Here is a 27,109-nt window from a genome sequence, read left to right as displayed (position 1 = left end):
TATTGACAACGTCATGGCGGCCTCGCGTGGCTGCTTCCTAGCGGGCCAGAACTCCCGTCCGTTCAGCGTTTCGCCTGCGAGCTCGGCCGGACCCGGGGGACAGCCGTGCGCCACGGCGCGCCGGGCCGGGCCGGGCCGGGCCGGGCCGCCCGCGCGGGGCCGGGGGGGGGGAGCCGCGGCGGCAGGGCGGCGCGGGGCGGGGCGAGCGCGGAGGCGCGCGCGCCCATTGGCCGAGGCGGCGGCGGCGAGGCTCCCATTGGCCCGCGGGGGAGCCGTGTGGCCGCGGCTCTGAGGGTATTTCTGGGCCCGGGCGGCTGCCGCGGAGCGGAGCCGGAGCGCAGCCTCGTCCCCGAGTAAGTGCGGGTGGCGCGCGCGGGCGGGCGGCGGCGCGCGGGGGCCAACGGCCGCGGCGGGGCGCAACGGCCGCGGCGCGAGGGGGCCAACGGCCGCGGCGCGAGGGGGGCGCTGCCGCCGCCCACCTGCCCCGGCGCGGGGGCCGCGGGTTAGGCAGGCGCCGGGCAGCAGCGGCCCTGCGCCCCGTCCCGGTCCGCAGCGCCTGCTTCCCCGGCGGTCAGCTGGGAAGCCGAAAACGAAACTAGGAGTGAGCTGCGATTACGGCGGAGCTGAGCGTCGTTAAAGCGCAGCCGGCAAGGAAGGAGCCCTCGAGCGGCGCCGCTGGCGAGGAGGCGAGGGCCTGCCGCCTCCCGAGGGGCCGGGGCCGCTGCTGGCGGGACGCGAGCCCCAGCGCTGCGGAGCGGGAGCTGGTCCGGAGAAGGCGCTTCCTGCCCGGCGCCTTTTCCCCACAGAGATGCGCACGGGCCGCGGCTGCTTTGCCCTTACCCCGGGGGGGATGAGAGCGCAAAGCGGGCCTCCGTCCTCACGCACCCCCCGGTCAGCTTGTCAGTCCCGCCAGCAGCCTCTCTCACGAGCGGTACAGACTGCCTCCCCGCTTCTCCAGCGTTTCCCTGCTCGCACCTCCAAGGGTCACGCTTGCTGCACTATCACATTGCTCTAACTCCCTGCTCGAATGGTTTTTTGCAAAGCTTCCTAAACCATTTTCCAGTTTGGTTGCTTTAGGACACAGATGGACTGGAGTATCTTACGACTTTCTTTAAGCAGTATAAAAAGTGAGGGAAAAAAAAAAAGATAGTTTCATGCATTTAGATACACCCTTCCAACTTTCCTCACCAATATTATGCTTTAACTGTTTGGCTTGGTGCCACTACAGTGTATTCCAATCAACTACCACTCTACTGCCTTAACTGGAATCCTGCCCACACCGAAGAGCTCCAAAGGCCTTACTTTAAACATTGTAGCATTTTTACCTCAGGCTTGTTTGTCGTACAAACTATATACAATACAGCAGCTGAGGGATCTGGCATACAAACATTAACAGATTCAGCTGCAGCCCCCCCCATACAAAGGGGCCTCCTTCACCCCAGAGGGTGCACTCTCCTCTGGATAGGTCATGTCACCTTTTTGAAGAGATTACAGATGCTGATGGGCTTACCTCCACCTCCACTGAGCCTACCACCCTTCCCCTGGACCTATCTTTACCTGCCACTACTACAAGACACTAACCTGCAGCCCAGAGAGGAGATAACTGCTTTGCAGCAAGAGTCCATACATAATAGCGAACAGCCATTCCATAATAAAAGCGTTACTGTACAGCACGACTTCTCTACTAATTCTAGATAACCCATGTCTACTGCAGAGAGGACTCGAAACTTAGCATGAAAATCTGATTATAACAGCTAAAGCATAATATGAAGAGAACACGTTTCAGATATTTCTCCCTTTAAAGCAACCTGAGGTCTAGACTATTTTCAGAGCAGGTAAGTTGAGACGCATATAGTACCTGAAAATGAGCTGCTAGAGGTCTTCATTGGGTCGGTGAGTGTATCTGCACAGACAAAATGGGATCTTGAGCCTGCTGAGTAGAGGCATAGGGCACACAGCTACTCAGACGTGTATGAGTATAGCGATCCTGATATACCCCTTTAACAGGGACTAAGGAAGAAAGAATAGAGAATAGTAACACTGCCAGTACCCTAAGTGCTATGAACAGGGATTCAAAGTAAAAAAACAAAAATAAAATGCAACTTTCCATAAAGTGTGATTTAACTTTGAGTTATTTTTCATGAAATAACATGGTGACTGTCTCAATTTGCAATTAAAAAAGATTAAAACAGGTACAGAAAAAGTTGTATTCGGTTTTGATGATTAGCTTTTTTGTTACATCTGAAAACAGAACATGTTTTTGTTTGCGGAAAACATTTTCCTTCCTGCTCATCCAATTTTGCTGTTTTAATGAGCATTTTAAATGAGTGATTTTTCACTAGATCAGTCCAAATACTAATCATTTACATTGATTTTTTTTCCTCCCAGAATGACTCAGTGGTATCAGCTGCAGCAACTTGATTCCAAGTTTTTGGAACAAGTTCACCAGCTGTATGATGACAGCTTTCCTATGGAAATCAGACAGTATCTGGCACAGTGGCTGGAAAACCAAGACTGGTAAGCATGAGGGACTGGTGGTGATGGACACAAATTGACTTTCAGGTTACATGACAAGCAGTGCTCTTGTGTGGAGTCACAGGCAGCAGAGAAGCAAGCTGCTAGGTAAACCTTTGCTGGCAAGAACATTTGGTAGCTGTGTGTCTGCTACTCTGTGTTCCTATCCCTCTTCTGGGCTTTCTAGAGGGACTTGGTATCTAGATAAAGTATATTATCATTTTTCCTTTGATTGGTCTGTCATGGCAGCAGCCATTTTAAGACAGACATGTTACCTTGTTTTCTTAGTCTCTCACTGTTTGCGGGCTTTGAACTTTTGCCAAGATGTCTATAGAGTATCTTCTTGTAGGGCTGTGGTACAACATGCACAGGCATCAGGTTTGCTTTCAGCAAATGCCAAAAGGGAATGGGTGAATGAAGTTACACAGTATGTGGCAAGAATAGAGGAAAACACAGCACTTCTGAATCACATTTAAAAAAAAAAGGAATGGAAATAGGTTACAGTTACAAGTAATTCTTACTGCTTGCAAACTACAGCTAGAGTCAGGGAGAAAAATACATAGTGTACTACTATGTTTCTTGAATACCTGTTGAAAGTGTATTTAACACAAGCATGCCTTAAATTATTCTAGGGAACATGCAGCCAACAACGTATCTTTTGCCACAGTGCTGTTCCATGACCTGCTATCACAGCTTGATGATCAGTTTAGTCGATTTTTGATAGAAAACAACTTTTTACTGCAACATAACATAAGGAAAAGCAAACGGAATCTTCAGGTATGCCAGGGGCATATGCTTGCCCATTTCCTTAAATCATTTCAGTTGTACAATTGCATCCCTTTAAGACTACCTTGACATGAGGTATTTTTGCAGAGTATTTGTGAGAAACTTAATTTAAGAACTCAGAATTTAAACATTATTTTGGTTTTTAATTGTCTACAATTAGAAACTGTTTCTGAAAGCCATAGAAATAAAAAGTTAAGTTGTACTTCGTAAGGTATTTACTCCCTGTGTTTGGCGGTGCTTCTATAAATGGAATTTCATTTACCTTATCCCTTCCCCAAAGTTTCAGTGTCCTAATAAGTCTTTGATGCAGCAGAAAAAACACAGGGGGAATCAGGGGAAGAAATTCTTTCCATGTAACTATAGAATCACAGTTGATAGCAAAGGACTTGTGATGAGATACTACTTCTGTACACCATATTATACTGGCAAAGAAAAGGACCAAAGCAGTTTGTGTCATCTGGCACTGCAGAACATATCCATAGCTGATTTCATTATTTTCCCATAGCTGGTCTTCCACTCCTCCCTGTTGTTTGTGATCCTGCAGAAGAAGCTACTGTAGGGCTCTGAACCAGAGAATCTTCCAGAGTCACCTTTCCTGCAGCCCATTCCCACACACATAGCTTATGGTCACCACTGGGAAGTGTTTTCTGAAGTAGGCAAGAGAACATGACCACACTGTGCTTATCTGATTATAGCTATGTACCAGCAATGATAAAGATGAGTCAAGAAGGCAGAGACAGTGCAGTGCTTCCTAGGGCTTCCTGGGCATGGTAGTACTCAACCCAGAACACATTTCAACCTTACACATGTAAAATATTGTTTCCAGTCTTGGCCCTGTTCATAAGCAACAGCAAACTCCTCCTTCACATGCCTCAACAAGAGCTGTACCTGTCAAACTAGAGCAACAACCCTTCAAATCCAACAGCTACACCTCAAAGGAGTGGAGGGATGGCAGTCTGGATAGGATGAGCTCTCCCATGACTATTTCTCTATTTCCCTTCACCCAAACACAGCTGTTTACCATTGTTCTCTGTTGAGTCTCATTTCTTTTTATACTCATGGAGCAGAATAGCTAGCAAAGTAGTGCATTATTTTAAACAGTTGTAGAGAGTGCAGCTGTTACTCTGCCTGTAATCTTAGGTACTGACTCGTGTACGTCCTTGAGGCTAATGCAGTAGTCACTTGCTAATCTTTTTACTCATCAGTTTGCTCAAGGACAAGAGATTCAGGGTACACACGTTTAACAGACTGTCTCTAATGTCAGGATCACTTCCAAGAAGACCCAATTCATATGGCAATGGTCATCTACAACTGTCTAAAGGAGGAGAGGAAAATACTGAGCAGTGCCCAGTTGTCAAATCAGGTAATTTAGTCTTGGAATAGCTACTGCAGTTGTATTTGTACCTTCTAGTACTTGTGGCAAAGGGAGCAGAAAAAAAGACTGAAAGCAGCAGCAAATCCTCCCTCTGTCCAACTACTCATGTTTCTTACTACTAACATTCATTCATAACCTTTATGTCTTTATTTCACTAAAAAGTGTGGTTTTTTTTCCCCAACTTCTGCATTTTACTCCCAAATTTATTGTTTTGAGCAGCTGAGCCTTGATACTTCTCTGAACTGTGTCGGGAGAAAATGATGCAATATTATTCTTCCGATTTACCTCTGAGTATTTCTTTCTTAGTTTTTCTTTTAATGAAGTCCATTTCTTCCCTATAACCGTAGGTAAAGCCATATTATTTTCTGCGCTCATCTGTTCTGAAGCTTCATCTTTTTGTTTTTAAACAAAAAAATTTGCAGTTAGGAAAGGCATGCAATCTATGTAAGCTAGATGTAATCCACTTACGTAGGAATAAAATAATGATTGGCCAAATCCATTAAGTTTTGATACTGAAATACTTCCCTTTTTGATAAGTTTTTGGCCACACACTGTAGGGAGTGGGGAAGAGTACTCAGTAATAAGCTTAAGCAAGGGAGCTAATGCAATGATCAAAATAGCTCTTTTAAAAATGCAACTCTGGCAAAGCCATGCCCAGATATGTTGCAGCTGCAAGTGCACTTTGTTCTGCTACATGATACAAAGCCCACACAACTGCCATTCTGGTATGCCAGATGTTCGGGGGGAGGGATCAAACAGGGAAATAAATACTCCTATATTGTCAACAATAAACATGCATTAAGTGCAACACCGCACCCTACCTCTACCTTTTAAAGTTTCTCATTTCCCAAAGCTGAGAAGATAAAATGCAAAGCAAGCACAACTATAAGTATCATAAATGGGGAGCCCCAAACATTAAAGAGTATGTTTAGATTGCCTTAATGGTCTGACTTAAACCAATGAAGAAGGATCTTTCCCAGTTTATAGAAATAAATTCTGTAGATTACCTTAGCTTAAATTAATCAGAACAATCCTTACAGAAACACACATACCAGATTGCCCTGCACTGGAAGAGCAGTAAGTTTCTAGCATACAAGGTTACCCTATTTGCCTTTAGGCAGACCTGTCTCGGTTCTTGCTCTTAGCCTGCTTCTCCCTTTTTCCCTTTACCCTATATGGACACTTCTTGCATTTCATGTGGATGTGATTCAACTTTCTCTAGCAAGGTTGCTTTTTCCTTAAAAAAAATATTTAGAAATTATGTGAAGAAATCAAGCAAAAGAATAAATTTGTGCAAAGAGTAAACAAACTTTTTAGCGTGGTTATGATTAAAAAAGCATAACCAAAAGGAATTTTTAAATCCTGTGTTCTTTGCAAAAATCACTTGAATCCAATTATTTTATAATAGAAAACTTTGTTATGAATTATCAGAACCACCATGCTTTAGCCTATTTGTCAACAAAAGCCACTAATTTATTTTAATGAGAAAAATACATATTTGCTGTCACTGTTCACCCTGGTATGACTTTTGTTGTTCTGCTTGCCTCCCCCAGATGGAAGTGGGAAGCATACAGAACACCGTGATTGGGATGCTGGACAAACAGAAGGAGCTTGATGCGAAAGTTAAGGCTGTGAAGAACAGTGTTATTGTAAGTAAAGTAAAATTAAGACTATATTTAAACTGACATCTGTTGATTCGTAAATGTTTAAAAACCTTTCAGTGTATAAAATTGACTTTTAATTGCAAGTAAAAGTAAGATTTAGATAATTCATTTTTATCTTTATCACCGGTGAATGTTTGAAAACACCAAGTAATTATTTGTCAATAGCTCAGTAATACAAATGAGACTTTTTCCTCATCTGACTATTCTAGCGATAGCAAATAGTATTACTTTTGTAAAATGCTTTCTTGTGCTCAAGTTTCAGCAATGAAAACATTTTTAGCCACCACCTGCAGCAAAATTCTAAGAAATTATTTACTGACTTTGTTAACTAGAAGCTAGGTTTTCAGTTAGCTAGCTCCTGGACCAAATGTTGCCTTCTATACCCTAAGTTCTCCTAAATTCTGTGGAACTTAGGTAGCTAGGCTGTATGAAAGCTTTTCTATATTTTATTATAAACAAGTTTTTGTTAGTTGAGAAGGAGAGTAAGAGGGAGGCAGTTAGTTTTTAGGGATGCTTCTTCTTAAGGATTTCCAGGAGGAGGCATTACTGTAAAAATGGCGTTTCTCTGCATAAACAGCTAGTGTTAGACAGTTCCTAACTAGGAATTAGGAACACTAATATTAAATAATTGTGGCCAACTTGATTCATATCTTTTTAGGATGTGGAGCAAGACATCAAGACATTAGAGGATGTGCAAGATGAATATGACTTTAAATGTAAAACCTTGCAGAACAGAGGTGAGAATTTTATACAGGACAAATCCTATTGCATGCACTTGGTAAGAATAACTGTACTGTCTTATGTCAGGAAACTAAAATTAGCGATCAGTAAGTTTGACTGCTTATCACTTCCCTCTTCGTTTATTCTGTTTTATGCTGAAACTTAATTCCTGAAAATGTGTTCTTTGCATCTATTCTTAGAAGAAATAAGAAAGCCTGTTTCTTAATACAGTGTTCCTTTGCAGTTTACATCCCTTTGCTGCTAGAAATGCAAACCCTTTGAACTTTATGACCATTCAATCACACATCTAAATAGTGAAGTTTAGACATCTCTGCCATATTATTTCACACATGCCTTCCCACTTCAAGTTTTATGGATCCTGATCTATCAAGAGACACACACAAAGCTGTACTCAACACTAACTTCATTATATAGATCTGTCTCTAAACACTTACTAGACTAAGATAGAAGATATCTTTCTGTGCAAAATCTTTACATGCCAGGAAAAAAAACAAAACATTAGCTTGAAATAGCTGAAGAGTCCTATGTTTCTTTCCCCAGAGGAATCTAGTGCTATGCCAGGTTAGGAGGATTTCTACTGGTCCAGCTGAGATTCATTATTTGTTTCTGACCACTCTGTTCTAGAAAAGTTTCAGTTTTCAACACAAAATGGCAGTTGGCCAGCCCGTAGTAGACATGTTTGGAAGATATTAGGAGAAGCACTGACCTCAGGATCTTGCCCTCTTTGTACCTTGGGGCAGGTAGCACTTCTATGGGGCAGTCAAGAGCCTCTAATATAGAGTAGTCAGCAGAAGCAGTAGCTAGGGAGACTATAAAGCAGCTCTCAGGCTGGGCTAGCCTTGGGAGGCTGTAAATACTTTTCCTTGAAATATCACTTCAGCTGGCAGGTTGAGTGACATGAGTGATTCATGTTTGAAATCAGCATGAGAACAAGTTTCTGTATTGTAAAAGCACACATACAATCATTATTTTGAACCGGATTCTTGCTATCAGAAAGAAGCAAACTCATGTCTCAGTTATTTCACACACAAAAAAAGGCAAAAAGCCTTCACTTTGCATTAGTGTTGAAGGTATATTCTCTGTCCTTTTAGAAGAGGCAGAGAGGAATCAAAAATATTTAGAAGGCAGAACTTCCTCCTTAAGCTTTAAGGATGTACTTCAATTGACATTAGCTGATTAGATCCCTTCCTTCTCTCAGCATTTCCCCTACCCCTATTCCCACAAGGGCACAACCTATCACAGTTCTCACTGCAACTGTAGGCACTCATGAAGCTCAGTCTCATCAGCATCCTCTGGATTTTCTGTGCAAACCTGTAGAGGTGCTTCAGCTTTACAGTTTGAACTTATTTTACAGAACATGAACCCAATGGTGTATCACAGGAGGAATATAAGAAAGAACAGCTGAATCTTAAGAAGATGTTTTTATTACTTGACATCAAGAGAAAGGTAGTACTCTAGTTTTCTTTCAGAAGGCAACAGAACTTCATTTCAAACATGTTCATTTTCGGTGGGTTGACATATCAAATTATATAAAGAGAAAAAGCTTGTTTATTACTATTGAAACAAAATTTCATCCTTTGCATTGTCTAGAATCTAGATCTGAAAACGTAGAATTGCTTTAAGCTGTTGTGTTTCTCTTCTCCTAGCAACCTTATTTTATCACTGTTGGGTAAAACAGAGGGAGGGAAAAGGAAAACAAATGATAGGGAAAAAAACGAATTGCATATTAGTCACGTTCTTGAGGAAAAAGTGGTTAAAAATGTAGCTACATTAAAGTGGAATGTGCTCACTACTGTTGCGGCACTCAAATCTAGAGCAAGAACTGGTTGATCTAGTTACCCACTTAGAGGGCATGCAGGCATGAGATACAAGCTCTTCAGAAGGCAGTGTCACTAAAAATGCATTATTTCTCCATCTAGCAAATACTCTGGGTAAAAAGGACATTTAGGAATTTTTTTTTTTTTTTTTTGACAGTAGCTCTTACTTTGAGGTCCTTGCAGAGTTTTACAAGACATGATTGTTCTTTTTGAAGTATTTTTATAAACAGGTGAATCTCATTCTCTGTAGGAAGTGGTGAACAAAATAATACAGCTCTTGAACACCACAGAGCATACTCAGAGTGCTCTTATTAATGAGGAGCTGGTAGAATGGAAACACAGGCAACAGACTGCATGTATCGGTGGCCCACCCAACGCCTGTCTTGACCAGCTACAGAGCTGGTAAGTCTCCGGTTAACAGCTGCATTGGACAGGAGCTTTAAAGCATGATGAGAAGGAACACTAAATCCACCAAACTGACTGATTATTTATATTGTGCCTATCTGTTTAGTCATAGCATAACTTAATTTTGGTGAATTTATTACCTCACTACATCTCCAATGAGCAAGAATTGTTCTCTGTACACTGTGTAGTCCTTAGGGACAGTCATCTGGCCAGTGTACCAGCATCATTACATTACAAAAACGTGCCAAAAATAAGACTTTGTAATTGTAGGTTCACTGTTGTTGCTGAAAGTCTACAGCAAGTTCGTCAACAGCTCAAAAAGCTTGAGGAATTGGAACAGAAACTTACCTACGATCCTGATCCCATCACAAAAAACAAACAAGTTCTACAGGACCGAACGTACAGTCTTTTCAAACAACTGATCCAGAGGTAACAAGACAAGGATCTTCTTGTCAGTGTGTGAATGAATGCGTGGAGAGTGCCTTCCTTTCTGTTCCTTCAATATTTCAGCACACCAGTTTTGCATTTTCTGAGGTTTTCTTCAGTTGGTCATTTAGTTTATGTGACAATTCTTGAAGTTTACCCTTTAGGCCTGTAGAAAATCCTGTCTCACAATCTGTCATCATTTAAGTCAGTATGAGATCTGCTACAATATGCATTAACAGGATCAGATTCCTAAGTCTATTAGTCCATTCCATGCTTTTGGCCCCAGACGTGCAAGGAAGTTCAAGCAAGCAAAGGCAAGAAACCATCTATACCAAGCAACACCCAAGACAAATATGCACTAGACTCTTCATCCCTTTGTCTCTTGACTCATCCTTCTTAACTCCACCATAGGGAGTCCAGCTCTACCTCTCTACCGGCACTTTGATGCAAAGTAGCATAGCTGGTAGATGCCCCACTTAAGCTGAGTCCCAATCTGTAAATAGACAGTAGGCAGCAATTTGTGCTACAAAAGACTTATAAGCTAGCAAACAAGAGCAGGGGTAGGGGCTTGTCCACAATAGGTAGCCACCTCCCCCCTATGTGGCAGTTAAACCATTAAAAAATAAAATTTTGGCTTCCTAAGTCCCATTCAAATGGTTTGAGTACTAGTCTTCAGTTGGAAGACACTGGGCTGTTTTTCGAAGTGAAGAGGAGCATTGGGTGCATCAGAGTAGGTTAGCCTCAGGAGTTCATGTCCCATTGGGTATAGCTAGCCCTTGTCAAATCTCCTGCTAGTTCATGAAGGTCTATTTCATTACAGAAATAACATTGTGATATAGTGCTTTGTAAGAGTTTAAAGGGTGCCAAAAATGTCAGTTGAGGTGATACTCCTCACTTTCAGATTATGAGAGTTACATTACAGTATTTATATGCCATTTGAATTCAGGGAAGTCTGAAATAGTGCTTTCTTCCCCAAGCCATCAATGTGTTTAGAAAAAAGAGATAACCCATATGAAATCATTTATATTTTCAGTATTTTTAGCCCTACTGAAACAAAAGCCAAGTAAATCTCTGCACAGCCTTTGCAAAGATTGAAACAAGAATTGATCAAGTGTATAGTAGTATCAGTAAGTCACCTTTATTTTATATCTAATAACTTCTTAAATATTAATAAGTGTTCTGTCATCTGCTTTTTTCATAGCTCCTTTGTGGTGGAGAGGCAGCCTTGCATGCCAACACATCCTCAGAGGCCACTAGTCCTGAAGACTGGAGTACAGTTTACTGTAAAGTTGAGGTATGTTTTCCCTTCCCTTTTCCTGTTTTGTGGCAAACCTTTCATTTCATTGACTTCTTATAGCGGAGAGACACATCTTACATGGTAGGCTATGTGCCCAGGTCAGGGGCAGGCAAGAGGGAAGTGCCCTGGGGCAGGGGATGACTTCTATTAAAGCTTAATTTGCATTTAAGTTTTTAGCCTTCACTAGGAGTTAGGACTATCGAATTTATGAGAACACAGCCAAATAGCCAGACAGACACATACAGACCACTCTGTCATGTGGAAAAAAAGAAAAAAATATTTGCCAATCTATCTTTATCTCTAAATATCTTTATATCTAGAGAGCAGTATGTGGGCCTTGGTAATTTATCCTGTCGTTACATCTGTACCCTCTTGTATGGAGCAAGCTTGGGACACATACATGGCCTTGAGCTATGCAGTTAAAGTGTAATCTGTAATATGCAGAGCTATGAAAGAAGCTGTTTTGCAACTGCAGTCTTTTTTTTTTAATTGCTTTCCAGATTGCTGGTGAAGTTGCAGGAGTTGAACTACAACCTGAAAGTGAAAGTATTGTTTGATAAGTATGTTGCATTTTTCTCCTCCCTGTATATGTTAGTGGTAAGCAGTCTCTGTGCTGAAAAATCCAAGAGGCAGTCATGTTTTAGTGTGGAAGTTGGCCAGGAACATGCTGGTTCTCCATAGCAGTAGGTACACCCTTCCCTACTCCCCAGTAGAGACATCAGCCCAGAGCAAGAAAGGCCTCAGCTTCCTGCCACCAGCTCCACTCAGTTTGTGGAAGGGAGCTCAGTACCATATCGGTCTGGGCACAGAATAGCATTTGGTCAGCACATATACCACAGACCACTCTGCTGTGGATGTTTCACTCAGGCTAGTACTAATTGAAAGCATAGCACCGAACTGTTCCCAGTGCCACACAGGTTCCTTACTTTTCAGTCGTTTCTCAAAAATACCTTACTTTTTGGATAGCCTCTAGTAAGGAATCTGGCCATCCTAAAGCTAACTTGGAGTTAGAGGCTCAGACTAGCTCTTAAACATTTGACATACTCTGTTAGTGAAAACTTGCAGTTATCTAAACACACTTCTACCAATCCTTTGTAAGCAAGTTCAGCTCTTTGTAAAGAGCACAGAGAAGATGAATTCAACACTTGCTTTAAGGGGCCAGGGATGAGGAAGGACACCTAACAGCCTCTCCAAAATCATTGCAGTAGCTGTAAGGTCATGAGGGGGGTTTGTGCTTAAAAAAAATAAAAATAAAAGAGGTGATTTCTGCCTTCTAATTTGAGTCTTTAAGGGGCATTCTGTTTACTCAGAACAGCTCTGGGGCCCAAAAACTTGCATGGGAGTGTAGGGTTGGGAAAGAAATTCTTACGGGGATCTGGAAGCTAAGGGTTTGAGAAATGCATCAGATAATTATGCAGCTTGGTAGAACTCTGAGAAGTGGGAGAACTGATTCAAGAGATGCAGTAATTTCTTCAGACTGTATGAAAGCATGTTTGAAAGGAAATAGGGAATGACAGTACTATATCTGTTGTTTCAGAGCAAAATTACAACCTGTGTATTAAGATAACAGACTTAATTCCGTAAAGCTACCATGGCAAATTTTAAGTCTCAGTAAAGATAGCTAATGCGAGGCAATATTTGTTTTGACTGCCGAAACCAATTGCCTTCTCTTCTGCACAAAGGAAACATTTTCACAGAAGTATTTCTCCAGTTCTCAGCTAAAACAATCTTTCTGCTTTATCTGCAGAAGCTCTAAGAGATTAATTGTTTTTTTTTTTTTTTTTTTTGACAGAGATGTAAGTGAGAAGAACTCAGTCAAAGGGTACGTGGCACAATGTTTTGACATATTATTGTTGGATACTTTCAATGAATTTGAAACTCCTAATTCTTTTTCTTCTCTTTGTGAAGGTTCAGGAAATTTAATATTTTGGGAACAAACACAAAAGTAATGAACATGGAAGAATCTACTAATGGAAGTCTAGCAGCAGAATTCAGACACCTGGTAGGGGGATTTTCCTTTACTGCCACATCCGATTTTGGAGGCAGAGGCTGGTGGTAGGAGATAAATATTAAGTCACTGTTTACTTTTATATTAGAGGAAGTGTGAAGTTTTTTTTTTCCTTCCCCTTTTTGAAATCTTTGGGTTGTTCCACTTGTAGTAGTATTACTTTTGATGCTAAAATATGGCCAGAAAGGCAAACAACAGTATTTACAGTTGTAAGGTCTACATTGTAATGGGTTCCTTGGAGAAGGAAGAGATAAAGCAGCCTAGAAATGCTGGTTTAGGCCCTTCAGGGGATGGCTTATGAATAGGAAAGCTTGGAGTAGTTTAAAGTTCTTCAAGATTGAAAGAAAATTGTCCAAGGAGGGGCTGCTACAGGAAAATCTGTGCTTTCAAGCAGACTATGCAACACAGTTGCTCTACTGATACAGGATAGATGGGTTGCACCATAATGACTGGAAAGGAACTTCCATTTAGTCTTGAACCAGCTGGCATGGAATTCACCCTTCCTTTCAGTGTCCAGTACAATCACTAAAAATACATGGAGTTTATTGTCAAATTCGGAGATAATTCGGGTTTGATAAACCCCTATTTCATCCAATCCTTCCCAATTTCACCTGCTTCCTGTAAAGCCTCTCATACAAAGGCATTGCATCTTAAGGCTGCAATATCTATTTTCTTAGCTGAATGCTTTATAAAGGATAGTGGTTACCTGTAGTTTAATCCTTTATCTTCCACAGCTTGGAGCCTAGCGGGTTCAGACACTAGTGCAGTTAGTTTCCATCCAGTTAAGCAACTAAGGCACGCAAGCATTTGCTTTCCTTGCCCACTTTCATTTGTGGCTAAAGTAAATGAGAATGATTTATTTTTTCTTTGTTTTTTGTTTGCAGCAATTGAAAGAACAGAAGAATGCAGGAAGCAGAACAAATGAGGTAACCAGCACTTCGTTGGTAGAACTTTTGCGTAATAACCAAAAAGGCAGTTGAACACTTAAGATAAAGTTCTTCTTAGCATCATGAAGAAATGCATAGGATGAGACATTAATAGCAGCAGAGCTCAGTTGTTCTAGGAAATGATCTGTCTGCGTAAGAGCCATCCAGAAAAGGGAACTACTGCCAGAACAGTATCTTTTGTACTTTCCCTCATTGGCAGCTAGTTTTAACAGGACTTTCTGCCAGTGACAGATTTTTCTGTGGCTTCTGGATAGCAGCCATAAAAGGGATGCCTAGAGAGTTCCTATTCTTAGAGGCAAACAATTCGTAGGAAATTACCATCATCTCTTGACTGCAACCTGTAAGCTTTCTGAAGGCCAGAACAAGGGGTAGCCCAAAGCAAGCAGTAGCCCAAAGCAAGGAGTCTCTAGAGAAGTGAGCATTCCTCATGCTTGGACAGAGAAGGTTTTGCCATAATGAATTCCTCATACAGCCTGAGGCATTTAAACTTTTTACTAAAACTTCCAGAGTTAAGTATTAGGGTACTGATAAAGCATCTTGTTAAAAGGTAGGCCAGAAGGAGGAGAAATCTAGCTTGTCTAATTTGGGAGACTGCTACATTAAAATATATATATATATATATATATATATATATATACACACATACACACACACACACACACACACAGAGCGAGCTCTTTCCACAGTGAAAAAAAACCACTGCCCTGTGATATCTGTTCTAATTACTTAAAACATCCATTTGAATGTCTTAGGGAAGAATGATTCTTAGGGGACTTAATCTGTATCAACTATCAGATGCTATAGGGAACAGTTTTGCAGTACTAGTTCAGCTGAAGTAATCAAGGAAGGCTGCAGTGTTTGTTTCTGAACATTTAATGCAATATTAGGAGGAGATAGTAAAGTTACCATCCTCAAACAACTGTTTCAGACTTTTACTTCATTTTTTGTGCTTTTTCCTTTCTTTAAAGGGTCCTCTCATTGTAACAGAGGAACTTCACTCATTGAGCTTTGAGACACAGCTGTGCCAGCCTGGCTTGGTAATAGATCTAGAGGTATGTCTTAAAAGGTAGTTGGAGTTAACTCCCTGTATATCCTTCACTCAAAATCTAAGCTTTTTTTAAAAAAAACCACTTGTATATTGAACACTTTCAGTTATTTTCAAATACACAGATGACACTTCACAATATCTCTGTATAGCAAGAATGCTCTCTAATTTGCGTAAGCAGGGCAGTGTGCTTTGCAAAACATCTAGTAACTAACTGTGTTTTAGGTCCTCTAGATATCAGTGTACATTTATCTCAGAAGCAGTATATGAACTGTGTTATTAGTAAAAGTGCTATAACTAATTTTGAATTAGAACTATTGTCAAAATTATCAGACAATAATCACTTGAATCTTCCTTTCTAGATTTTCATATTAGAATTCTTTCTACCACATACAAGCTTCAAGTGGAAAAGTTGAGTTATGATCACCTGAGCAGAGAACTAAAATGGAAACTCATCTGTAAATAGTCTAGAGAAGGACTGCAGCAAGAGTACTAGTAGTCTGATGTGTTTCCTCCTGTATCTTTCAGACCACATCCCTTCCCATTATTGTGATCTCAAATGTAAGCCAGCTTCCAAGTGGATGGGCCTCTATCTTATGGTTCAACATGCTCTCTACTGATCCCAAGGTATTTGCAAAAACAAACCAAAAACCCACGCCCTTCTTAGTCCTTATTAAGTTAGGAAGCGTGAAAGTTCTTCTTCTACATAAAATCAGAAATGCTATGTGCAATTTTCAAAGATTGTCTTTATATGAGTCACTTATACAGTTTTTTCGATGCAGATGACTTCCTTAATGGCTTTCAGATGTGAGAAAAAAGGCAGAGTGAATTATTTCTTCTGTCCTAAGAAAAGGAGTGTTTGGAATACATGCAGGGATATTATACGTTGTATTCAATATATACAGTGAAGACAGATACACACCTGAAAATTCAAATCCACTGCACTTGATTAATCTAAGCCTTCTCCCACTTGGTAAAATTAATGTACAAAAGAAAGTGCTTTTCCTGGTAAGAAGTGCCCATCAGAATAGCAGCTTTCTTCTCCAGATTTGTCTCAAGCTGACATCTGTTTCCAAATCTGCATTTTTTTTTAAGTGGGATGCACTCATGCAGAATTCCCCCTTCCTATTCCAAGATTACCTAACTGTATGTTTTATTTTTCCCCTCCATTCTAGAACTTGTCCTTCTTTCTGAATCCACCTTATGCAAAGTGGTCTAAACTTTCTGAAGTTTTGAGTTGGCAGTTTTCTTCTGTAACAAAGAGGGGACTTAATGCAGATCAACTGAGCATGCTGGGAGAGAAGCTACTTGGTATGGTCTTATTTCAGCACTCTGCATGTTTTGGTTCTACTGAATAAGTAACAGCTGTTTGTATTGAAGCTAATTCTGCATATTATCTGCATTTAAAATTCTTTACTTTCTCTCAATCCTTTCCCCACATTTCACACAGTATTATACATGGCAGTGAGGTGTTTTCCAGTCTTCAGTAGGGTAGAGTTCAGAAGCAAGTGAAGTCTAACAGGGTACAACTCACTCACTGTTTCTGTGCTGTTAAAATCTGACAGAATCCTGGTCTCTAATAGTAGCAGTGTGAGAAACAAGCTTCCTAACTAAGTTTGTTCTTAGAAGAGAAGGAAGAAAATCTGGTTTCTGACATAACTGAAATCCACAGTATAATCAATAATGGGAAGAATTGGGCTCTGAATATAGGCAAGGGCTGCGAAGATCTAGCTACTGTAGTCACAATGTAAGATTTCTTTGCAGTTAGGAAGTGACCACAGAACATAGTTGACATGATTAAAACAAGAAGGGGGGAGGGAAAGACCTCACTTGACTGGAACAGGAATAAAGACACCCTCCTGGCAGGCCTAGGAGTCAGAGGTTCTGGGGCGCAAGCCTACTAGTCACCAAAATTGAGAAAACAAAAGTGCTTAATCTTACAGTGATGTTGTGGGGGAGGATCTACTAAGCTCCTACTGAAGAACAGTATGCCTTCCAATTTTCTTGTTTTACTGGAGAAGACATGTAAATATAAAGGTCTCTCTTCTGAAAGTGTTTTAAAACAAAGGTGTATGTGTAACAGCATAGCAGAATGAATTAGATACCGTTATGCAAGGTCAATGTTGCTCTGTGTGGCTTTTTAAAACAGATTTGTCATTCATATGCAGTGAATGTTTCTAGAGGGAAACCTTGCAAGCCATTGTGCTCTCCCTGCTTTAGCCACAAAAATACAGTAGCTATTCATTTCTTTTAGTCCTAGAACTAAAAGTTATAAAACACTCAGATCTTGGTGCTGTAGATAATTTACTTTCCATGAGTAACTTAATGTGACTGAAGTCAATTTATTCTGTTTAGGGCCAACAGGTGGAGGATCTCATGATGGCCTTATTCCTTGGACAAGATTCTGCAAGGTATGAACTCAGTCTGAAAGTTGAGACAGAATACAGAGCTTTATTTTGTTTCTCAAAATACTTTCTTTTTCAGTAGTTTACACTAATTATTCCAGAGTTCCTGTAGTTATGGCTAGTTCTAGTGGGGTTAAAGCAGCAGGGGAAGGAGAGAAAAGAGTTTGTAACAGCAAGTAGTAGGTGATTGAGATGGCTATTAATAGAATTGTTTTCCATTTTTTAAAATCATTACAAAGAATGTCAGAAACCAGCAAGATGAGCGTTTCTTCTGTCTTAGCAAAAGGAATTTTCCAGACCAGACCAAGAGCAGCAGAATTAGCGTGAGGGTTAACGCAAGGCAGCCAAGAGGATCAGTGTGACCGTAGAAAGCCACATCATGGGATTTCATAACCCTGGCTGCAGCAGTCTGCAGTAACATAGGAGGAGTCTTCCACACACTTTAGCTTTAAACACTAAGCTGGGATAGATAAGCAGCAGGTGACAGGAGTAAGGAGCAGAGCCCAGGGGAAACAATGGCAAAGCTCTGGTGGCCTGCAAGCACTCAGGTTCATTAGTATGAATCTGTCCTGAGGAATGGATATCCAGGTCCAAACAAAAGGTGGCTCTGCCCTCTAAATCATTCTGCCAAGAAACCTGGTTTAAAGCCCTAGAGAATAGGCTGTGTGTCCAAGAGCTCCAGTATGGGCAGTACCCAGGCTGCACCCAGGTCCTTCTCTGCCTTTTTAAACCAGTGTAGGTGCATGAAAGGTGTCTGATCACATTTGTGGATACCATAGGCTCATGCAGGCATCTGCCTGACATCACTGCTGCTTGCCTTAAGATCCAGTATATGCTTCATTCTCAATAGCTTCTTAGCTTCTATCCTTTTTGATTAGAGTAACCAAAAGTGGAAAAAAATGGCAACAGAAAGGGAAGAGTGGGGGGAAAATAGGGAGGAAACAACAGCAAGAAGATGCTGGCACCTGTAAGAACAGGATCAAGAGCCTGCTTGCTTCCCCATCCCCTACACACCTAAGACTTGCATTTCTTTATCACTATTCTTCCCCTCCCCCACTCTTTCTCCACTCTGAATTTCAGGAAAATATAAGTGATAAGAATTTCCCCTTTTGGCTGTGGATTGAAGGAATCTTGGAGCTTATTAAGAAGCATCTCCTGTGTCTCTGGAATGATGGGTAAGACCTGAGAGGAGTTAAAGATGTGGTCATTGCCTCAAACCTTTCACTTATGCTAGCAGTTGCATCCTCAGGCTGTAATGTTGTTTGTGCTGTTATTTTGGGTCCAAAGTGGAACCTGCAAACAGAAAAGTTTAGAGGAACAAAGTTCTAATAGTGAGGAAGTATCTATTAATGCAACTGCTCAAGTAAGTGTCAGATGACCGTCTAATGTGCCACTGAAACTACAGAAGAGCAGTGGTGAATGTTAGGTTTTTGCCTTTAACTGTATTCTTTCTCTACACCCTAGAATAGACCCTCTTTCTGTTTGTCAGGGAAGACCGAAGTACAAAGACTAATGGATAAAGGAGTCAACTATATTAAAAAAAAAAAAAACACACACACATACACCTAGCCTCCAAAAGCCCAGCATTTGAGAGCCTGTAGGTGGCAGCAGCCACACTCAGAACTTTTATACCAGTAGTGTGAGTCCAGAAATTAATCTTTACTGATTTTAGAGTAAAAGGTAGTAAGGCTCCAACAGACTGAGAATCAGTGCAATTTGCCCTTTAATACTGGGTTGGTAAACCTTGAACTCTAATATTGCTGCAAGAAACAAGTTCAGGCAAGGTCACAATTCTGTATTTTAGTTGTCCATTTAGGTTCACCCACATTATAAAACCCCATGGACAGTTCAGTCACAGCACAGCACCCTAGTATCCTGCAAGTCTGTAGGTTCTGCAACAGCAGAATTGATCTTGCAACATTCAGACTCCAAAATATTATCTCCTGCTTTCACATAAGTGTTTTCTTTAATCCGTTTAGTGAAACGGCCTTGTTTCACTGCCTAAAATGCAGCAAGCAGATGACGAGCACGCAACAGAACTTCACATTTGTCAAATCTAGAGGTGCCAGGATCACTCAAGCTAGTACACTAACTTGTGCCTGCCTTCCTTCCTCCTGCAGCATGCTTTGCCCAGCTGAGATCTCTGCTGCAGCTGTTGCCCATTCGTATCTATGAGCCAGGGAAACCACCACTTCTGAGCTCAGGCATTCCTGATCAGAATGGAGACTGTGCTTCTCTAGAGGGACATGTAGGTAGCATTTAATGAGCAGTGCAGGTCTACGGAGGTGTCTTAAGCACAGCAGGAGCAGCTGCTGGGCTCCCTGCACTGCTGGAGACCCAATTTTCAGACTTCAACCTCTATTTTAGATGTGCAAGTTCCAGTGCAGTAGGAACTTTGTCATCATTATTGAAGCAGTCATAGTTCCCTCCTATTTTATGTTCCGTCTCAGTATGGTTGTGTACCTACAGGATGCTTTTTCTATACGGCTTTGATTGTATAGTCTCAAACAGCATTACTTTGTCTTGGTTGTGAGTAGTCCCCCATCTAAGCGGAAATTGGAAGAGGGGTGCAAGTTAAGTTGTAATAATCAAAAATCAGAGATTTAGTACTGTTACTCCCCCCCATCAGCACACACAAACGCATACCCACAGTCGCAGATTTTTAGTCATCCCCCCCCCCCCAAGAAAGGCAAAAAGGAAAACTGAAGGGAAAAAAACACTGCAAAGATACTTGAATAGAAATTGAATAGAAAAGACTGCCAAATACATAGTATTCATTAGGATAGTGACTCTCTGTGTATACAAGGAATAAGTAGTACAGCCTCAAGAACTCTTACCTTTCTTCCATTACATACATGGGGGATGGGAAGGCAAGAGTTTGCCATTTAAGGAGGCATTTACTGCTCATAACATACATTTGTTTTCTGAACCACACCATTTTAGAAAAACAGAACAAAAACAAGACACAGCATACAGCTCCTGAAATTTCTAAATAAAAACTACATTACTTATTTAGTAGTCATGTAAAAAAATACATTCCCTAACTTAATGTGCTACCATACTGTTACTAATCAAAACTTCATGTTGGAATATTTTAAGGAATAAGCAGTTCAAAGAAATCCTGACCTTTCAAAGAAAGACATCTGGAGCTTGACTAGGATTATGACCTGGCACTGGCTTGTATGATTCCCTCCCTCTCCAGTACCTGTTCAGACTGGTCTATTAGTTATTACTACAGTGGCCTTCTTGCCTACACAAAGCACAGGGAATTTTAGTGGTTGAAATAGCAGAATTCCCAGCTTCTCTGGGAAATATGGACAATCACTCCCCCATTAAAAAAAAATATATATATATATATACACACACGCAAAACATCTCATACCTGTGTGGACGCAATCTTAACAGGCAGACTTAGTTCATTTGATCTACCAAAGATAAAAAGGAACAACTGTTCCTTAATATACTTTCAACATTAAAGCTGCTTTCTAGCACCTGACCATGGTGCACACATGTAACTTGACTTCTGCTTCCCTATCCTAGTTTTGGTAGCAGAAGTCAGATTCTTGTATTCCAAGTTCAGATCAGGCACCAGGCAACACCAGGAACGCAGAGGAAGCTGTGGTGATTTATGGTTTTCACAGTGTAACTCCAACCTGCCAGCATTGCTTCTACTTCCCCAGCAGTTCCCAGGACAAAACCTTCTGTGAGATTGCTTTAAGTGCTTTAGTTTTTTTTGTTTTTTAAGTGAGAGAAGCTTTCTAGCTTTTGCTTGCTAGACTGGTACAGCTTGGATTTCATGCTGCAGAGTAAATTCAACTTTTTCTTTTTAACATTACAGCTGCATCATGGGTTTTATCAGTAAAGAGAAAGAACGTGCTTTGTTAAAGGACCAGAGTCCAGGAACATTTTTGCTAAGATTCAGTGAAAGCAGCAGAGAGGGAGCCATCACATTTACTTGGGTAGAAGGATCTCAAAACGGTAAGCTAGTAATAGAGAATATCTTTGTCTTCAAAGCATAACTGTACATCAGAACAAGAGAGTTCACACACTTCGCTTTCACACTGAGCAGGACACCACCCTAGTAGTACCATCCTTAAAAGCAGCAGGCCACAAGCCACAGCAAACATATACCTTAGCTAGCATAGTTCAGTAAGGCACACAGTAGATGGTTCAGTTTCAGCCAGGACTAGTAATGCTTCTCAGATACACTTTTCAACCTGGAATTTTGTAGAGGACAAACTGCCTAGACAGCCTCCCCTGCCTATTTTAAGTTCCTTCTTTTCTTAAGTACACTGTTAGTATACACATACCTGTCTCTCCCTCCTTGCCCTTATCACCTTCCCAATCAGATTTCTCTCCTAAGGCAGTTTACTCTAACTGCACCCTGCTCCCCATACTACTGTGCTCCTCCCTTGCTTCATCTGGTACACAGTATTCCTTTCTTGGACTGCTTTCTTTTACTCATTGCCCATCACATTTGTTCCTTCCTTCCCCTGTTCTCCCCAAGTAATTCACATATTCACTTACTTCATTCTCTTGGTAGTCCTTCTTGTTCCTCTTTCCAGAATGGGAGAGATGAACAGCTAGGCTTCTCTGTTAGCTGAGACACTTCTCTCACAGACCCTAGGAACCTAGAAACTTCAGTAAGACGTAATAACCCCCTGACTCTTATCAGGGTTCTCCTCCCCTATCATTCTACTTAAATCAACCCCACCTGTCAGGATGCCACAGCTGTTGACACTCCATTTGGCTGAGCTCAAGATCTACAACAGCTGGAAAGAGAAACTGTTTAATATAATTCAGTGATCTCCTCCTTTTTCTTTGCTGTTTTCCTATCTGAGACACTCAAAGACTGAGAAAAAGAAGTGAGAGCATGTTGGGCTTTAGGGGAGTCTTCATCTTTCTTCCTTTTCATAAGAATTCCAGAGGTCTATTAGGATCACACTTCCTAGTAGGTAATAAGGTGTAAATGGCCTCTTCTGGAGGTAGGCTGAAAAGGACTATTTACAGACCATTAGGTAGCACAGCTTGCATTAAAGAGACACAGTATTTAATTTCCATGGAAAGGTCACCCTAAAACACACAAAGAGCCATTACTGCATGTTATCCCCGTCTCCTTTCCTACTCTGCAGAACAGGGGTGCTTGCTCTAAAAATGAATGTTATAAATAATTATGCTTCATGGTAGGCTTATTCAGATAAGCTTTCTATTCACTTGACCTCTGAATTTGTTGGTGCAGCTGTACTTTTTGTGAGCAGTTTTTCATAAAGCTTTGAAACCATTTTTAAGGTGTCTTCTCTCATTTGTAGAGCCCCAGTTTCACTCAGTGGAACCGTACACCAAGAAGGAGCTCTCTGCTGTTACTTTCCCTGATATCATTCGTAACTATAAAGTGATGGCAGCTGAGAACATTCCTGAAAATCCACTGAGATTTCTATACCCAGATATACCCAAAGACAATGCCTTTGGCAAATACTACTCCAGACCTAAGGAAGGTGAGTGCTATAAATAGTTAATGATGTGATGTAAATGTGAGGTTTATTCTTGAGATACTTCAGCACTGAATAATTTTGTAGCATATGAAGAAAGGGAGCAATTGGACTGAAAGTCTTGGCTGTCTAACCTATACTTGAGTGCTTCTCAGATGAAAAGTGTGAGAGAACAGGCATCTGAACAATTCAGAAGGTTAAGAAAAAGTGTTTTTAAAGAGGCACAGTGTGAGCTCAGATCAAAAACTGGGAACATAATTGTTTCTGGCCCTCTAACTCAGTTTTCATGTCTGTTAGCTACCTCAGAGATACAAGGTCTCACTAACAGCTAGAACCATTACTGTTGTATTTGACTATTACACTGTATTGATACAGGCTGGCCGGGCCTTGCAACATGTTTTGATAAGTCTCTGGGAAACGTTAGGGGAGGTTTTTGTTCCCTCTTTTCTACAGAAGAAAAGCAAAAAGGAAAAACTGACAGAAATGAATTAACCATATTGCTGTAAAACGTACAGCAATATGTTTTACAAAGATACTTGAATAGAAAAGACTGCCAAATATGTAGTATTGGTAAGGGTAGTGACTCCCCGTGTATACAAAGGAATAAGTACAGATAAATACAAAAGAATAAGTAGTACAGCCTCAAGAACTCTTACTTTTTTTCCGCTACATGCATGGGGGATGGGAAGGCAAGTGAGAAAGACTTGCATATTATCTGGGCCACAAGCTTTATTTCTGAAATGGTAAAGATGGCAATGTGAAGTAAACTTACTAAAAACAGCTGCTGGTTTTTTAACTCATATTTTTCCTCTTCTTGAAGCCCCAGAGCCTATGGATTTGGATAGTCCCAAGGGAAATGGCTACATCAAGACTGAATTAATCTCTGTATCTGAAGTGTAAGTTTATACAAAAATGCTGGATTTCTAGGAACTTAATGTAATTTTGTTGTACATGAGCTGTAGGTCATGTGTCCTTAAAATATTTAAGGTGCAGGTGTCCTTATTAAATCTTTCCTTTTCTTCTGCTAAGGCTTGAGAATGTGGTCCCACCATATTCATGCTCTGCTGTTATTGAAAAACTTACTCTTTTTAGGTAAAAACCCTAGAAACTTGTGGACAGTTGTAATGACAAATTATTTCTTGAAAAGAAAGTTCTGAAAGACTTTTCAAGTTGAATGCAGATTACTGAGTATTCCCAGCTTTCATTTAAAGCCATGCTGGCTTTGCAGAGCATGCTGTGTTTATCACTGGCTCGGTTTCCTGTGAAGGTGATCTCATTAGTGGAACTTTTGGACTCAGAACTGATATGGTAGCCCTGCTGTGCCCCACTTTATTTAAGGCCATGCTTGCTCTTCTCTTCCTATTAGTCACCCTTCAAGGCTCCAGTCTCCAGAAAATCTCCTCCCCATGTCTCCTGAGGAGTTTGATGAGGTATCTCGAATGGTGGGCCCAGCAGAGATTGATACTGTGGTACGTATTCTAGAACAGGGTTTTGGGGATGAGGCGCTGAGCTGCAACTAAGGTTGGTTTGTTTGTTTTTTTCCCTCCTCCAAGTATGTCAAACATTTAATACAAGCTAATGCCTTGGTATACTCTTGTCAAATGGGTAAAAAGAGCTGGGAATCCAGACAGTTAAAATTTCTAAGGTTATTCCTTCTACCAGAGCTTGGAGGTGACTTACCCTACGCTGAGTTGTTGTTCTTCATATTTTCTTGTGGTGATAGGCATGAAGAACAGGAGACCAAAGTTTCCTGTCTTTATCTTATGGGGGAAAAAGGAGGTGAAGAAGGAGTAGGCTGTAGTTCTTTGTGTGGTTCTTAGGGAGTGGATGGGAGAGTGCTATCTTGGAAGGACTGATTTGTGTTCAATAGTTAGCAAAGACTGTAAAGTATTGGGACTTGACTTGGTTAAAATTGGTTTGAATTGTAATTATTAACATGTGCTTTACTTCTTACAGATGTGTTCAGCATATTCAACTTAAATGTTGAATGCCTCTACTGCATCATTAGCACAGCCGAGTAGCTTACGCCTCTGTCATCTTGTTCCACAGTCAGCAGCTTAGCAACAAGCTTCATTGCAGTTCTTCAGGAAGGTTCTGGCTATTTCATGGCACATCAGTTTCTCAATGTGAACATCCAATAGCCACTTTAAATCGGTTAACTGAGATATTTAACTGGTAAGAACGTAAACAGCAGTCTGAGTAGCCTTCTTATGTGCACTTTTCCTTTCTTGTTTGCGAGTTCTTGGTTAAAGAATTTTCCATGAACAAGATGCCGTGCCAGAGTGCTGGAAGAGAGGGAGAATACTTATCTTTTTGCTAAAGAACATTGGACTGAAACTGTTTAGAGTTATTCATTTAGCATAACTCACTTAGCATTAGTAGTTAGATTTGCTGAAGCCTTAGGCCACAAGCTGTGAACTTTTCACCTTTACTTAACTTTAGTTAAGTAAAGGGGGGTCAGAGCTGAGTTGAGCTGGAAAAATAAGGACATCAGGACCAACGACAAGCTGCAACTGCAGCGATAAGAGGAGAACTAGCCTGCCTAGAGGCAATGAGGGACCTAATGAAATACAGGAAGACCCCCCAGACCTAGATTTTACAGTTGGTCTGAACCACTGCATGAGGGACAGGGAACTTCAATTTTAAGTATACGATTGCCCAGGAATTTTTTTGTTCGGGGTCCTCTTCGGAGGCACTCAGCTTGAGCTTAATTACTGCATGTGTGCCATTAAACCTTACTTTGCTTTAATTCGGATTCAAACTTCTGTCTCAGTGGGGACCTAAGTTCAGACCCTGTTATGGTGGCCAGACTGCTAGTTAGCACACAGCTGATCGGGGGGCTGCAGCTGCTGCTGGATCCCATGCCTCGGGTACAGGTACCTCTGCTGCTCCTGAACCTACTGCTGGCCATTCCCACTGCCTTGGAGGACAGCATTGGCACGTGTGACTTACGGGGCTTGCAGAGGTAACCACTGATATGCTGAATCAGTTAATTGCTTCTTAGAAAATAAATTACTGGCTGAATTTGGGGTATTGTGCCCAGGAAGACTGATGTGTTTTCCCTGCAAAAGCTGGAAAGGAAGGAAATTCCTGATCGATCTAGATTATACGAAGTACATACTTAAATGGAAAGTATCACCAAGTTGTCTTATTTTCAATACCCTAGGTTACTGAGGTTAATAATAGTACAGAATATCACAGCAAGGACCTGGCACTTTAGTTCTATTAAATAGCTGAAGGTGTATCTCAGGATTTTAATATGAGATCAAATGCTTGTTCTTTGAGCTGCAGCTTGTACTCATGTCCAATATGCAAATTCTTGTTTTCAGTACTTTTATGTTTTATCTAATGGGTGAAACTTTCTTGTGAGCAATGGCCCTATCTATGGTTTTGTTTTTAAAACGGACAATAGCTCTAAAAGCAATGTTTTTTTCCAGTGGAATATTAATTCTTTTGCCATTTAAAATAAATGGAAGCGTCTATTGGCACTTTTGTCCTTCCCCTTGTGTTTTGGTTATTACTGTTATTAAAGATCATGCATCTTTTAAGTTTACTTCATAATTCAATTTAAACTTGTTTGTGCAACTAAGCAGTTTTCTCTCCAACTTAGGGCAATAGAAAAGTTTTTAATCCATTGCATTGTAGCAAATCAGTCTGCATGGCAGTTCTCAGAATATGGCTTCAGAGAAGAGGCTGTTAAAACAATTTTATTATTGCATATTTCACATCACTATGGATTTTTCAATTTATATTTAATTAGACCCAACTCTTACCTCTAATGTGAGTTAAACAGGAAAATAATTACTAGAGCTTAACTCTAGTCAGCTGAGTCTGTCAAACTGACCACTGTTGTATCATTTTTCTCCATGGCTGTTAAGTGACATGATCCCTTGTCTTAATTATTCAGGCTTTTGTACTACTTTACACAGGCAGGAGAATAATAAAAGGAAAAACCTGTTGGTGAAATGATGGATAGGAGTAAAGAGCAAGTAGGCAAGAGAAAGATGGAGCCATCCCACTGAGGGAATATGGCCAAATAAAAAGCAGTCAGTGAAAGGACATGGTTCTAAAAGCCTATTTTTAAAAAGCTAGATCATATAAACTCATTCTGATTTCCTGCAGGCACTGCAGAATGGAAATGGAAATGAACAGAGTAGGTTTTCTGGGACAGCCTTCCCCAGGACTGAAGC

General features: G+C 40.9%; 1 protein-coding gene across 2 annotated transcripts; it reads left to right on the top strand.

The window, feature by feature from the left end:
* The first annotated feature begins 296 nt into the window (after window positions 1-296).
* STAT1 (signal transducer and activator of transcription 1) lies at window positions 297-26,407 on the top strand. Of its 2 annotated transcripts, none has more exons than XM_062578487.1 (24): window positions 297-353; window positions 2,389-2,517; window positions 3,147-3,291; window positions 4,565-4,663; window positions 6,229-6,324; window positions 6,998-7,076; window positions 8,435-8,526; window positions 9,148-9,299; window positions 9,573-9,731; window positions 10,930-11,022; window positions 11,526-11,585; window positions 12,818-12,847; window positions 12,934-13,027; window positions 13,918-13,959; window positions 14,949-15,032; window positions 15,554-15,652; window positions 16,201-16,336; window positions 17,381-17,436; window positions 18,511-18,605; window positions 21,269-21,408; window positions 22,740-22,925; window positions 23,740-23,815; window positions 24,286-24,388; window positions 24,876-26,407. In XM_062578487.1, the coding sequence occupies exons 2-24, from the start codon at window positions 2,390-2,392 to the stop codon at window positions 24,897-24,899; spliced, it is 2,268 nt and encodes a 755-aa protein (XP_062434471.1). In that variant the 5' UTR covers window positions 297-353; window position 2,389; the 3' UTR covers window positions 24,900-26,407. The 2 variants fall into 2 exon arrangements, with proteins under 2 accessions (XP_062434471.1, XP_062434472.1); XM_062578488.1 differs by lacking the exon at window positions 297-353 and adding an exon at window positions 1,145-1,835.
* Window positions 26,408-27,109: the final 702 nt, after the last annotated feature.

Source organism: Rhea pennata, chromosome 6 (assembly GCF_028389875.1).
Source record: "Rhea pennata isolate bPtePen1 chromosome 6, bPtePen1.pri, whole genome shotgun sequence".
Classification (NCBI taxonomy): Eukaryota; Metazoa; Chordata; class Aves; order Rheiformes; family Rheidae; genus Rhea; species Rhea pennata.
Note: the sequence above shows the minus strand (reverse complement) of the source record. Positions and strands in the feature narration are given on the sequence as shown.

What these genes read in the sequence shown, in the direction of transcription:
- STAT1 (XM_062578487.1), top strand. Translation starts at nt 2,390, where the DNA reads ATGACTCAGTGGTATCAGCTGCAGCAACTTGATTCCAAGTTTTTGGAA. An exon ending in TAAAACCTTGCAGAACAGAG is followed by an intron (nt 7,077 to 8,434) that starts GTGAGAATTTTA and finishes CTTATTTTACAG; the next exon opens with AACATGAACCCAATGGTGTA. An exon ending in CTGTGTCTCTGGAATGATGG is followed by an intron (nt 18,606 to 21,268) that starts GTAAGACCTGAG and finishes TTAACATTACAG; the next exon opens with CTGCATCATGGGTTTTATCA.